The following is a 12,868-nucleotide window of genomic DNA, read 5'->3' as shown; positions in this document are numbered from 1 at the left end:
ATTTGTCAGATGTAATTGTACAGAGCCAAAGACAAAATTACATTTTTTTTTTTTTTTTTTATTTCCTCCCCCCTGGCACTTTGGTCTAGTTTTGATTGTACTGGTCGTGAGAGCCACAGGGTTTATGTGGACTTGTTTGTGCAGCCAATGTCATTCTTTGCTGAGCTGTGTCACTATTACTGCCCTGTAAATGGATTTCACATCAAGAGGAAATGCAGCAAGTTAGGTCAATGACAAAGATGGTATCTAAACATGTTGTCAGCATTGAAGTAACCAGTATTAGCAGCTTTTAAAGCAACATTATTGAGCTAGTAGCTTCCTGTTAACCTTGGCCTTGATATGCAGGAACAATACTGAGCTTTATGGACTATTCAGTTGTGTCATTCAGCCAGAAGTGGACAGCTGGACTGTATCAACCTTTTGGGTGTTACGATACCTCAGAGAAAGACTCTTCTGACTGCTAATCTTTTATTAAGTAACACAGTCTGGGCTGTGACATTTACATACTCTCTCCCCAAGCCAATTAAGCTCTTGATGTGCTGGTTATTATCACCAGGCCAATAATGGAGATTAGCAAAAATCACCTCAGTTTTTCCGACCGTGGCTCTTATCTTGTCTTGCTCTCAGAAGGTCATCGATTGCCATGATCCTTTTTCACAGTATGTGAACAGTCTCACATCTCTGTCCTTTTGTGTTTCCCCAGACCTGCGGGAGATAGTGTTCGTCCTCCAGAGTCAAAGCAACTCCTTCCATGTGAGGCAGGCAGAAAGACGGAGAGCAGATTTACTGAAGCAGGCACACAGTCTCACAGAGGTAAGACTCACCTTTCACTCATGCACACCTGCTCGCTTTTTGGCATGTGAAGAGCATATGAAAGGTCACTTACATTTTAGAAGAAATATGTGTCGTAGCGATCACCACTAGCAGCAAAAGTCCCACCTGAATGAGTTGTTGTAAGCTGTGTATGTTGCCACATGGTGTCAGCACTGATTTTTTAAAATTATTTAAAAAAAATTTAAATTGGAAATCCATTTGGGAGAAAGTACACATAATGTGATTTCACTACATAGAAAAAGAGCCTTGCCAAGTGTTTGCCATTTCTTACAGTATTACTCAATTCTCATCATTTTAAATATTGAATGATAGTATGAAGAATTATTCATGGTACCCTCCAGATTAAACCTCTAAAGTACATTTAAGTCCGAAATATGAAAGTGTAGTTTGAAATATGCAATGTTCTCAGCTCCTTGGGACAGCAAATCATGTGCTTACTTATCATTTTATGTATTTAGGAAATCCAGACATTTGTGCAGCTTTGATGTTAAGAAATGTATCGCTCTTCTCAACAAATCAACCTTCCATCTCTGGCCTCTTGTCAGTACATTTTTAATGAGAAGTGATGATCATCCAAAGGCATATGTTCATCTTAATGAATGTTGTAATTCCTGATTATTATTCAGTTATTCCAAAAAAGGCTGGAGGAAAGAAAAATTCTTCTACATCAACTCAGTATTTCATTCAATTAGTAACATTTCCGTAAACACATCAGCATCATGTCATGGGAAGACACAGAGCACATTTACAGGTCAAAATGCCCTTTGCCTCTGTTCATTAAATCTCTTCAGAACTGGATAAAATGCAGCATCACTAATGACCATATTATAGTAAGCGAGATGAAGAAACTGCTCGCTGTGTTTCCTGCATCAAAAGACCAATTAAGATCTCCTATTTGGATTTATATTTCTGTTGTTCTGGAGTTGGCGCTGTTGTCTCAGTCTCTCTTTGCCACTGCTGGATGTCACATACCTTTTATCTACAGTATTGACCGGCTGTACCAAACTGTGAGAGAAAAATATATATATAACAGCGAGTAACACAGTGAGTCATTATTTCTCTGTTCAGTGCTGTAATCTAAAATGTTTTGTGTGTCACACCGTTTAAATCCCATGCTCTTGGACACCGTGTACTGGACACCATGTTGTCTTTTTTGTCTCCTGTTTGTGTACAACAACCTTGAAATCCTGTACTCCATTATTGAAATCTGATAAGTCAGATTTTGTCCACAATTTGCAAAGATTGTTTCATGTTTCCTGTAATGAATAGTGGCATCAATTTGTGCCAGGAGATAAGATTTCTCATGAAAAGATTTAGTTACACTAATGGACATCAGATCTTACAAGCTGAGACAGACTTTCTGAATACCACATCATGTTGTGTTTGCATTTATGATCTCTGAGATGTCTATCGTTTTACCATCTGTTGCATGCAATTACACAAACTAAGTCCAGGGAGAATTTTAATCAGCAACATCTCAAAGAGGCTGCAGTGAGGTTTGACAGTTTTTCAAAGAGATGTAAGACCCAAAGACTCCTGATCAAAATGAGTTCTCTTCACAGAATCAGATTAAAAATACCCATTAGTCTTAGGTGTACCCAGAAATCACCCAGAGAGCACCAAGGCTGCAGACATTTTCATTTTTTTAATAATAGAAAATGTTAAAAATGTAAATTTGAATCTGGATCCAGATCTGTATAGAGGATCATATATAATACCCACATTTCTATGCAGTTGAAAAGCCACATTTTAAATACCAAATGGAAAAGGGAGGGATGAGAATTACACATTACAATTCAACGATTTGCATTTAAGCCTTTCTTTTTTGCATTTATATTTAACATCTTTTATTCTTCTATCTTCTATTTGAGTACCTTAAATTTCACTCTCCGTTTTAAACTTGCCATTTCACAATATCCATTTGTCATTTCAATATCCAATATCCGATTTTCAGTTTCCTTTTTCTTTTAAATTTTTAATGAAGGCCTGATTATCCTAAGTGGTATAATAAAAAAAATATACATTCAAGTAAGAGCTGTAGTTTATGAAATACATGTTAGAAATGTCCTGTCATGCAATGTTAAACAATCCTGGATCCACACCAAGAACGGAATGAATGTTTCTTAGACCGTGGCCCAACTGTACACAAAATATCATTGAAATCTGTTTTTGAGATATCCTGCGAAAAAGCAAGACAGGACTGAAGCACAACTGTCTTTTCAGTTGTGTCTATAGTTAAAACAGCCAGCAAAGTAGCTTTGAAACTAAGACTAGTAATAACCAGCCGCTGTGATAACTGTGTCTGAATTATGGCACCCTGTTGGTGCTGGATTTCATAGAATAAAAAATGCAGCAAACAATAAAACAAAAGTAAAAACTCTGATGACTTCAGCAACATTAGGGTTGGATATAAAGATAGAATTCTAACTCTCCACTTTATCTTATTTACTACCACCCCCACCTTCTTAAGCATGAGTTACAACCAGCCACCTCACTCCCACCTCCGAGGCACAACACACACAAGCTTATAATTCTGCTACTTAACAGTCTTAGAGGGTGTTCCTTGGATACTGGAGGAAAAAGATCAAAGCTAAATAATACAAGAGATTTGCTTAGTTCGTAGCTGTTAAATATGTTTGATGTACATGTTGTGGTACATTTCCCACGGAAAGTATTGCGCAAAGCCTTTTTAATGTCTTGAAGATATCTTGATATCAGTTTTGAGATATATAGAAAGACAGTGGAGACAAAAGAGGACTGAAATAACCTTTGATTTGTAGGCCTACTCAAGAAAAAAGGTTCAGGTTTTGGTTAAACTGTTGTCATCCAGTCGTATCTGGAGACAAAAAGGGGGTAAAATGGCCAGTGTTCTGGTCAAAAACATTTTAATAGAAAAACATTTGATTTAAAGCTTCTTAAATGACTTAGAGTCACTAAATTTGTGACATTTCAACAAATGTTGAGTGATTTATGACCTGATCATTGCACCTCCGAGAAGGGAAACGCATGTACTATCAGTATATCAGTCTCCGAGCCTTTTTGTTTTACCCTCAGCAGATATTTCATCTGACTATGGAGGGTTTTGTGATATCCACAGATTTACACCAACAGGAACTTGTGTATTCTATGCGGCAGCTCACAGCCCATGTTCCTACAGCCTGACATTCTGCCTTCTGGGAGGAATTCACATTACATTTCTACAGTATTTTTTTCGTTTAGCCGATGCTCATATCCACAGAGACACACAAGTACAACAGAATCAGATTACACCTTGAACAGCAGTTGTGAAATACACACTGTTTTTAAAATGCTTTGTCATGCATCACTTGACACACACCCTTAACAATTTATGCATTAAAAGAGCCACTGTGATGAAAATATTTTAATACGGAATCCTGTTCTTGATTTGGCCCTCATTGGCTTGACCGTCAGAAATGTCATTTTTCACTGCAGATCATCACTAAAGTGGTTTTGACAGGTGGCTGCTCTATCTCCAGCCTCCCCTCCAGCCCCTCCGATGGTTAAAAGCATTGCTTCCTGTCCCTCTAGTACAACCAGGTCTCAGTGACCCCCATCTTCTCCCAAGTCACCAAGCAATCAGTGTCCTATTCGCTGCAAGCATGTCCACATGAGGACCAGCTCTTATCTTCTGATTAGGAGCCTGCCGCTTGCACACAATTGCCATAAAAGAATCATCCTTTCTTCTTCTTGAACGCCTCCTTTATCACAGGACTGTCAATAGCTCTTTGAGGCAAAAGCTGTTTTTGAGATAGCATTATTATCTGAAGACTTCACTTCTTCTATTTAACTTTTCTCTAAGTTATTCGTTTCGTATAACGGGCGATGGTGCGAATGTCAAGTGGAGAGCAGTTTAATAAAACATGGTAGGTGTCATTGTGCCATTAGCTTAAAGATAACGCTCGTATTAGATTAGAGCTAACAAACCTCAATGACTAATAGGGTTTAATAAGTGTAAACATTGTCCGACTCATCGCCTAAATCAAACAGGCTGCCGTTTGACAGAATGGCTCAGAGGAGACTGTTCCTCCTGACTTCCTGCATGATGAGTGGACCATGCAGTAATGAACCACAGGGTCTTACGCTCTGCTGCTTTGTTTTTCTCGCAGTGTGAAACATCGGCTCTCCCAGACAATGCTCACCTTCTACTCTCCGTCCTCACTGCAGAACATTTTGCTGAAACAGATTTATTTTATTTGGAAGTGATTGTGTGCTGTGTCCATGTCCTGAAATATCCTGCACTTGTTTCCTGTCTTTCAAACAGTTTATTTCTTAGTGTAAGGGCAAGAAAGAGCAGCAACCCTGAAGGCAATATGGGTTTTGAAGGATCATAGTAGTGTGTTAACAAGTTTTATCTCAAGACTGGCATTATTCTGTTTTGTTATTGTCACAAAACTTAACTAAAGCCAAGGCCAGACTACACAATATGAGCCCACCAATGGTCGACTCCACAGACGTTGGGAATGACAATGAGGCAAATTTGTGATTGGTGATATTGGGCTGTATAAGCTCTTTTATCATTTTGCTTTCTAAACATCTTAACATCTGTGGGACATAGACTTTGGCAACACTGGCGATGCTTGCAGGATAAATTTATTGTTGGTTTTGGTCTTTTCATGGGATTTGCTGACACTTAAACGATTATAAAATATCACCAGTGTTGTCAGAACTTTGCTTCTCTGTGCTCATTTTTGTCAACAATACACAATATTGCTGTGAGGTCAGGCAGTGCAGATTTTTCAAATTGATAATGTAACATTGACAAAAGTAAAGGCAGACTTGATGTTCATTGATGGCTGAAGCAGGTTTAGCAGTCAAGAGTCGAAGAGAATAGATTTTCATATCATGCATGAATAGAAAACTGCGTCGCTGCGTAGAGTGGTAGAAAAATGTATTCAAAATATGTAAAACACACAAGCCTTGATTGCAAAATAGTTAGCTTGAATCGTTTAACTGTTCATTTAAATGCAGAGTATATGTGATCTGTAGTAAATGGGCTAAAACATGCATAACAACTGGTATGGTTCTTTTTAAGAGACTGAGACAGGCATGGTCCAGAACTGGCATTCATTGTAGAAAAGTTCCTGTTATTGTCTTTAGCTTTGTGTAGCTGCTGTACAGTTAAACATCACAAACATAACTGTATCTGTCGTTTGTGTGTGGTGTTTCTTTCAGACACCACCGGTGGTTTTGCTTCTTCACAATTTATCAAATAATGAGGGAGATTGGAGTATCCTTCCTCTGCTGCCATAGTAAGTATCCCTGAACTGAACTGAAATGAGCATGTGATTAACCAAAGGGTTTAAGGGTTCAAAATGTGGACAACATGTCAGAAACAGCGTGTCTCCCTACAGCTGAGCTTTTGGAGGTTGTATTTTGGTTTTGAGGACATTTAGCTTGCCACATTTTAAGGCTACAGATTGCTTTGAAGCTATTACTAACACAGTAACTGTGATTGATTGCTTCAAATTATGATAAATGCCTTCCTAATGTGTCTATAACTATAACAATAAGCCTATTACTGCAGTTATCCAGTGGTCTGAACAGCATGATAATGACATTAGCTACAGTCGTCTACATGCGTGGGCCTTCTCAAAAATCCAATATGTGTTCAGTAATTTTTTGGGGGGAGTAACTCCTGAATCTTTCTTCTTCTCCCACCATAAAGATTCAGGACCTACATAACCAAAAGCACCCGAAATCATCATAGAGCCGCCCTCCCTTAACAGAGTCTATGTGCTCGTGATGTTTTTTTGTCTGTCTGCCCTCTAGGGAAAACTCTTTGGCTGCCTTGATCTGACTGGGTCAGGAGCCTCAGTTAGATAGTTCCTCAGCCTGGACTGAAATGAAAAAAACATTTTTGTTTGTCTGTGCATGGCAATGTTCCAATGTTATTATTTAAGTGTAGTTCTGATGACTTTTTGTGTGTGTTTGTCCTCAGCTTATCGTACTCCTTCAGGAAAAACTCATCCTGGATTGTATTTCTTGAGGAGGAAACAAATGTGAAGATGACTAAGCTTGTTCAAGTCCTTGCAAAATATGACAAGAATAAAGTAAGTATACAATATTCCCTCCAAACCTCCACCTCTCTTTGTCTCTGTCTCTCTCTGTTGCCATGCCTTCTCTTTGTCAAATTCATCAGACCAAAGCTTCCTGTTTGGAGCTCCAGCTTACTTGATCATCGTTTCAATTAAGAGATATAGTATCAGGTTGGCTCCAGCTCCTCTGCAGCTGCACTGAGCTCTGCCAGTTCACAGTGTAACCTGTCAGACGTGTCACTCCAGTCTCTGCTGAAGATCTAATTTAAGGCCTGTCTCTCCACTCATGAAATTATTTTTCTTGTATATGGGTCGGTGGGGTATGTCGAATATACATATTGGATGGAACACTGCAGTCAGAAATCATACATTGGTGTTGTAATGAAACATTTTTTCTTAATCAGGCTTAGCAAAATAGTTTTCTCCGTCTATAATTTGTTCGTTTATGAATTTTTAAAAGAATCCAAATAACAGGCACGTTTTTATGGTTTATGGGGGTTTCTTTGTTGCTATTTGCACTTGTTGACAAGCCCTCACAACACAAGTTTGAGCTGGCTTTCAAGTGAAACAGTGCCAAAAGTGATGTTAATTACTCTTTGATGTAAAGCCGACAGGAAGAAATGGCTTATTTTTATCAGCAAATGCTGAAGTTTGCTTTTGGTCTGTCAGACTACCTCTGCACAACAATTAATGGAAACCTTCTTTATTGTCATCTTGGACTATTTAGACCCTGCATGGGATTTCAATTCCAAGTCAGAGATGGAATTCATTATTGTGTGACTATCCACGACCTTATCCTGAGGAGGAGGAGGAGGAGGAGGAGGAGACAATGGATACATCATCTTATAATTTGATTCATTACAACACGCCCTAAAGCAAAGACTTCTCTCTCAGGTGTTAAAGCGAAATGTGGTCAGCCTCGTATTGTCATAAAGAAGACAAAATTCGTTTTTATTTCAGAGTGGAGGCTCTTTACAGAAATGAGTTACCACTTTAAAGAAAAATTAGCTTTCACTAATTAGACACAGGGACACCAGAGAGGTGGCAGTAATTAGACGTAGTATGACGGATATATTTTGATTTACTGGCAGATATAGCTGTTAGGGCCCTATTTAAAGGGCCTATAGCACATAAACAAACCATACTTTAATACTTAGTACAAATATGTACACTCAGTTGCCAATGTATTAGGTACATCTAGCTAAATGTGATCTTCCTTATTGATATAAATGTCATTGACAAATCATCTCTTACGCAACACAATTAAACAGCGCTACAAACTACTGCCTCCACAATGATAAAGTTGAGTCAACGGTTTCAAACAAAAACTTAACTTTATAACCTTTATGAAGGTAGATAGAAGCTCAGTACCATTTTCATATCTGTGCATTGAATATGAAGCTGTGGCCGGTTAGCTTAGCTGAGCACAAAGACTGGAAACGGGGGGAAACAGCTAGCCTGGCTCTGTCCAAAGGTAACAAAATCTACCCACCAGTCCTCTAAGGATCACTAATTGACACGTTATATCAAGTTTGTTTAATCTGCAATTTGTCGTTCGTTTCACAGGGGGTTGGACTATTTCCTGGCTCTGATCAGTTGCCAGGCAACCAGCAGAGAATACAGGAAGTTCTTGTGCTTGGACAAGAAATAGGCCAACACATAAGCCCCCGAAAAACTGTGAATAGTTATTTTTACACTCTGGTTTTTGTACGGATTAAACAAACAAGATATAATGTGTTAATTAATGAGCTTTAGTAGTGCTGGTGCTAAGCTAGGCTAACTGGCCTTGTATTTACCTTACAGACATGAGAGTGGTATCTGTCTTCTCATCTAACTCTCGAATAAGTGAATCAGCGTAGTTCCCAAAATGGAACCATTTCTTTAAATTTCATGCACTTTAACTGTTGGAGGATTTTCTCTAAATATAAGATTAAATTTACCCCCGATATGTCAAGAATTATGATGAGGCAACAATATCTGGTATCTTTGAACTTTGTTCTATCAGGAAATCTCATTATTTTCCCAGCCAGTGACAAACTTAGCCACCGGAAAGAATTTCAAAGATTTTTCTGGCAAGTGCAGCATGAAAACTCCCAAATTAGGCCAGATGCTCAAATGTGTCTTTTTATGAAAGTTTACAGTAATATGTTAATGGTAAAAAAAATCTCAACTAATGAGAAGTAACCTGCACTCATGCTGACATCCTCTCACGTACTTCTTATTCATCAGGAGTGGTTTCTTGGTAAGCCACTCCAGGACGAGGAGTCGACCATCATCCATCACTACGCCTTTGCAGAGAATCCCTCCATCTTTAAATATCCAGACTTTGCTGCTGCTTGGGCCTTAAGCATCCCCCTTGTTGTTCGGTGAGTATATGCACTGAATGTGTCTGTGTCAAACTGAGTTCATATCACTAGAGTATTCCCTATTTTTGAGAGGTTATATTTTGCATTTATCGCATATTTCAATTGAAAGTGATTTATTGTTTTAGGCTTGCAAACAAAGTGAGAGATGAGCCACTTAAATCTGACTTCACCATTGACCTGAAACATGAGGTAAGATAACATGCTAGTCACAAAGTTACCTTCAGACCTGTTTTGTTTGGAAAGCGATGATGAGGCTCCTGGTTTTTGGCCATTTTCGAACAGTTGCCTTATTTGTCACGCTCAAGCCAATGCCGACCTACTGTAATTTATTTGCACAAAAAGATTGAGGCATGAAATCCATCTAACCTTGAAGTGAAATCTCATTACTTTGGAGAATTGTCATGGTGCAGCATCGAGGTTCTTATTTTTATCACTGAAATTCAGTCAGGGAGGCATCTAGGGATTTTGCTGAGTAAACACGGCATCAGACTTATCAGGCTCAGTTTGGAAAAGGTGGTTCAGTTAGAGGTGGCATGAGCTCAGTCCTAGAGATTCAATACCGTTTTTATATTCTTTATATGTAAAAAAACAACAAAAAGTTGCATGCAATGTGTTCTTTTTCCTTCTGAGGTTTCAAATGGAATTAAGGAATTTTAAGTTTTTTTAAAATGATATGAAGTTGTATGCATGTTTGCAGATGATTTGGGCCTTTAAACACCACAATGCACATCACAAACATGCACATTCAACCTCACGCATGTAAAAATAAAGATCACGGACATTGACGGACATTGTATGAATACTCAATGTCAATCCAGTTCACTGTCAGTACATTAGCTCCAGGCTGGAAGTCAGCAAAACATCACTGTTTACACTTTCTGTAGTTCCTTTCTTTCTTTGAGAAAGTTGACGATAGCACTGATTGTACTGCTTTCATTACGTGTTCTTTTACTGTAACGTCTGGATCTTCCCCTGTAGAATAGTTCAACTAAAGCCTAGATTTTATATTGCTATTCTTCAGAAAGAAGTACAGTAACACTCACCATCTCTCAATATCTGCCTCTCCGTTATCTTTAATATTCAATATGCTTACTGGAGTTTTATTTGCGATGAAGGAAGTCAAAAAACATTCCACACATCTTCCGTTAAGTTTATAATAAAACTTTAATGTCTGAAAGATTGCATCTCGTCATGAGCTGGTAAACCTGAAAAGATCCATCTGTGTTATCACAGGTTGCCTTGTATATCTGGGACAATGGGAACGGTCCACATCTCACTGCTGTTCCTGAACTGTGCACTGAGCCGGAGGACTCTCCTCAGACCCTCCACTGTGCCACCGCTCTGAGCAGTGAGCCTCCACTGTGTGTGAGTGTCTGCTCTGTTTGCAGATCAATTTGATTGTCCTCGAATTCCAAGGAAATGGTAAGGGAACTAAATTAAACAACATAAAAGAGAAGGTGCTTCACTGTGAGCTATTGGCAGTTCTGTAATCTACAATATTCGGCCTTCAGCCTTTGTGCCCACGGCTGCCTCAAAGCAGCACCAATATTTCACGATGCAGTACAACCTTGAACGTTGTTGCCTTAATACACCACTCAGTAGAACATTGTGCATTAACCTAAAAGCACATAAGTATTGTTTTTTTTTTGCTAAATTTAATTTAGTCATCCGCCAAGAAGGAAATACTCCTCCGTTGCTAAGCAACATCCTTTTGCGTCCTATAAGTATCTAGGGTTACATCTGACAGTTTTTTCTGACTTACTTTTCATCTAAGTGTGTTCAAGTTTATCCGTCTCCAACGCTAACTTCAGAAGTAATTTTAACAGGTTTTTGGCTCATTCTCGGCTGTTAGGTTTATTCTTTCATCATATGTGGACCAAGGAAATCCAAATTCACATGCAAATTCACAATGTCCACAGCTGGTGATTAACCAGCTCTCAATTTCTCCTTCTTCTGTATCCTCTTTATCGCTTTTGTTAGCCATCTCACTCACATGCTCATCAGAATTTTGTTACATATGCATAATTGTTGTATTCATCTTAAAAAACAGAAATCATCCCACATACTTTGTGACGAATTTAAAGTAAAGGACACTTATATTATTTGTATTTGTTGCTTGTGAATAAGCTTGCTATGTTGTTTCTTTGTAGTAACAGAAAGTGTGTTGGAAATCTGTTTAATTAAATGAAACTAAGAAACTAAGAGGAGTAACAGCACTCTAATAGTCAGGAATTCGTGATACAGTGCAGTTAGTGAATATAACTCATTGATTATCTCCCATCTCTCATTGTGTAAGGAAGACTTTATTACAAAATTAATATTGATCTTCAGTAAATGATCTCATGTGTAGGAAAAAAACAGGCTTGGGTAACAAAGTACTTTACAGTATATTATGTTTCTGACCATGTTGGTATGTTGAATTATGAGCGTGTTTTGCCACATGATACCTGTTGTATTGTGAGTATTATGTTTGCTCCAGCTGAAAGAAGTTTGGTTTCTGAAACAATCAGAAGGGTTAGCCAACCTTTAGCCAGCACTTGATGATCCCACATGCGCCTTAAAACGATCAATAATGTTGGGAAGAAGTGATAGTGTTGCATGGGTGTGTATGTGACTATAGTTTTGTTGAGAGTGGGTGAGGTGAGTTTAATTTGGGATGCCAGAACTGCAGCTAAAAGTGTCCCAATTTTTTTCTTCCCTCCCCTCTTAGTTTTTACAGAAAAGAAAATCCAATCTGATCTTTTCATTTGTAATTCAAATCACATACTGCATGTGCATAGGTGGCCTAGAGTCTGCTGCATGTTTGTCGCAGTCTGAACTGTCAGATTTATATTCATGTGGTTTTTACCTCCCTCTCGATGTAAACCACTATCCTCATAAAACTGCATTAATTTGACCAGAAAACAGGACAACGGCTGGAGCAGCCAGTGGAGAAACATGAAGGTCACCGGTTTAATAAGTGTTCAGGGAGAAGTTTCCATTCAGACAAAACAAGAAGGGTCATATCGTAACTGGCCAGTGTTCAAAACAGTTGTAAGACAAATTGCCAAGTGGGGCCACAGGAGCACTTGGCTGCAGTGTCAACAAAGAATCAAGAGGCAGCCTCGAGAGGCAGATTCAAGGAGGTGAAGGACGACATTCAACATGGCCATGGCAGCAAAACATGTCCTTTTCTATTTTAGGCAATACGCATTGTGGCGTTGCTCTTCTCCGCATGCCGGACATTTCAGGACAGAGGCTTGTTCAAATTTGCATCAGACATGAGTCATTGTTAAAAATGAGTAAAATGGATGAAAAGACACTATGAGGTCTGAGGAAGAAACTGAAAGTGAGCAGTAAAGCCCATAATAATGTATTTTGATCCTTCTTGAGGTTTTTGGGGCTCTTAGGTCAGGAAAGACACAGACCAAAATGAATGATGATTAATTGTTCAAGGCATTTATAAAGCAAGACAGACAAATTTTTGCTGGTTCAAGTTTCTCACCTGTGAAAATTAGCCTTTTTTCCACATTTTTACGTCATCATAAATTGAATACTTTTTGGTTTTGGACTGTTGGTTGGATGTAAAAGCGATTCGAAGACGTCACTTTGGGTTCTGAGAGATTGTGGTGA

The 12,868-nt window shown here is 38.6% G+C and overlaps 1 protein-coding gene across 1 annotated transcript in view; it reads left to right on the top strand.

Moving 5' to 3' along the window:
• Positions 1-12,868, top strand: part of b3glcta (beta 3-glucosyltransferase a) — a 56,045-nt gene that overhangs the window by 28,285 nt on the left and 14,892 nt on the right. Inside the window, 6 exon segments of the mRNA XM_070906133.1 lie at positions 704-813; positions 6,028-6,104; positions 6,794-6,905; positions 9,120-9,256; positions 9,382-9,445; positions 10,490-10,621. Coding sequence (XP_070762234.1) covers positions 704-813; positions 6,028-6,104; positions 6,794-6,905; positions 9,120-9,256; positions 9,382-9,445; positions 10,490-10,621 — 632 coding nt within the window.

Source organism: Enoplosus armatus, chromosome 5 (assembly GCF_043641665.1).
Source record: "Enoplosus armatus isolate fEnoArm2 chromosome 5, fEnoArm2.hap1, whole genome shotgun sequence".
Taxonomy (NCBI): domain Eukaryota; kingdom Metazoa; phylum Chordata; class Actinopteri; order Centrarchiformes; family Enoplosidae; genus Enoplosus; species Enoplosus armatus.
The sequence above is the reverse complement of the archived record's forward strand: the minus strand, read 5'-3'. Positions and strand labels throughout refer to the sequence as shown.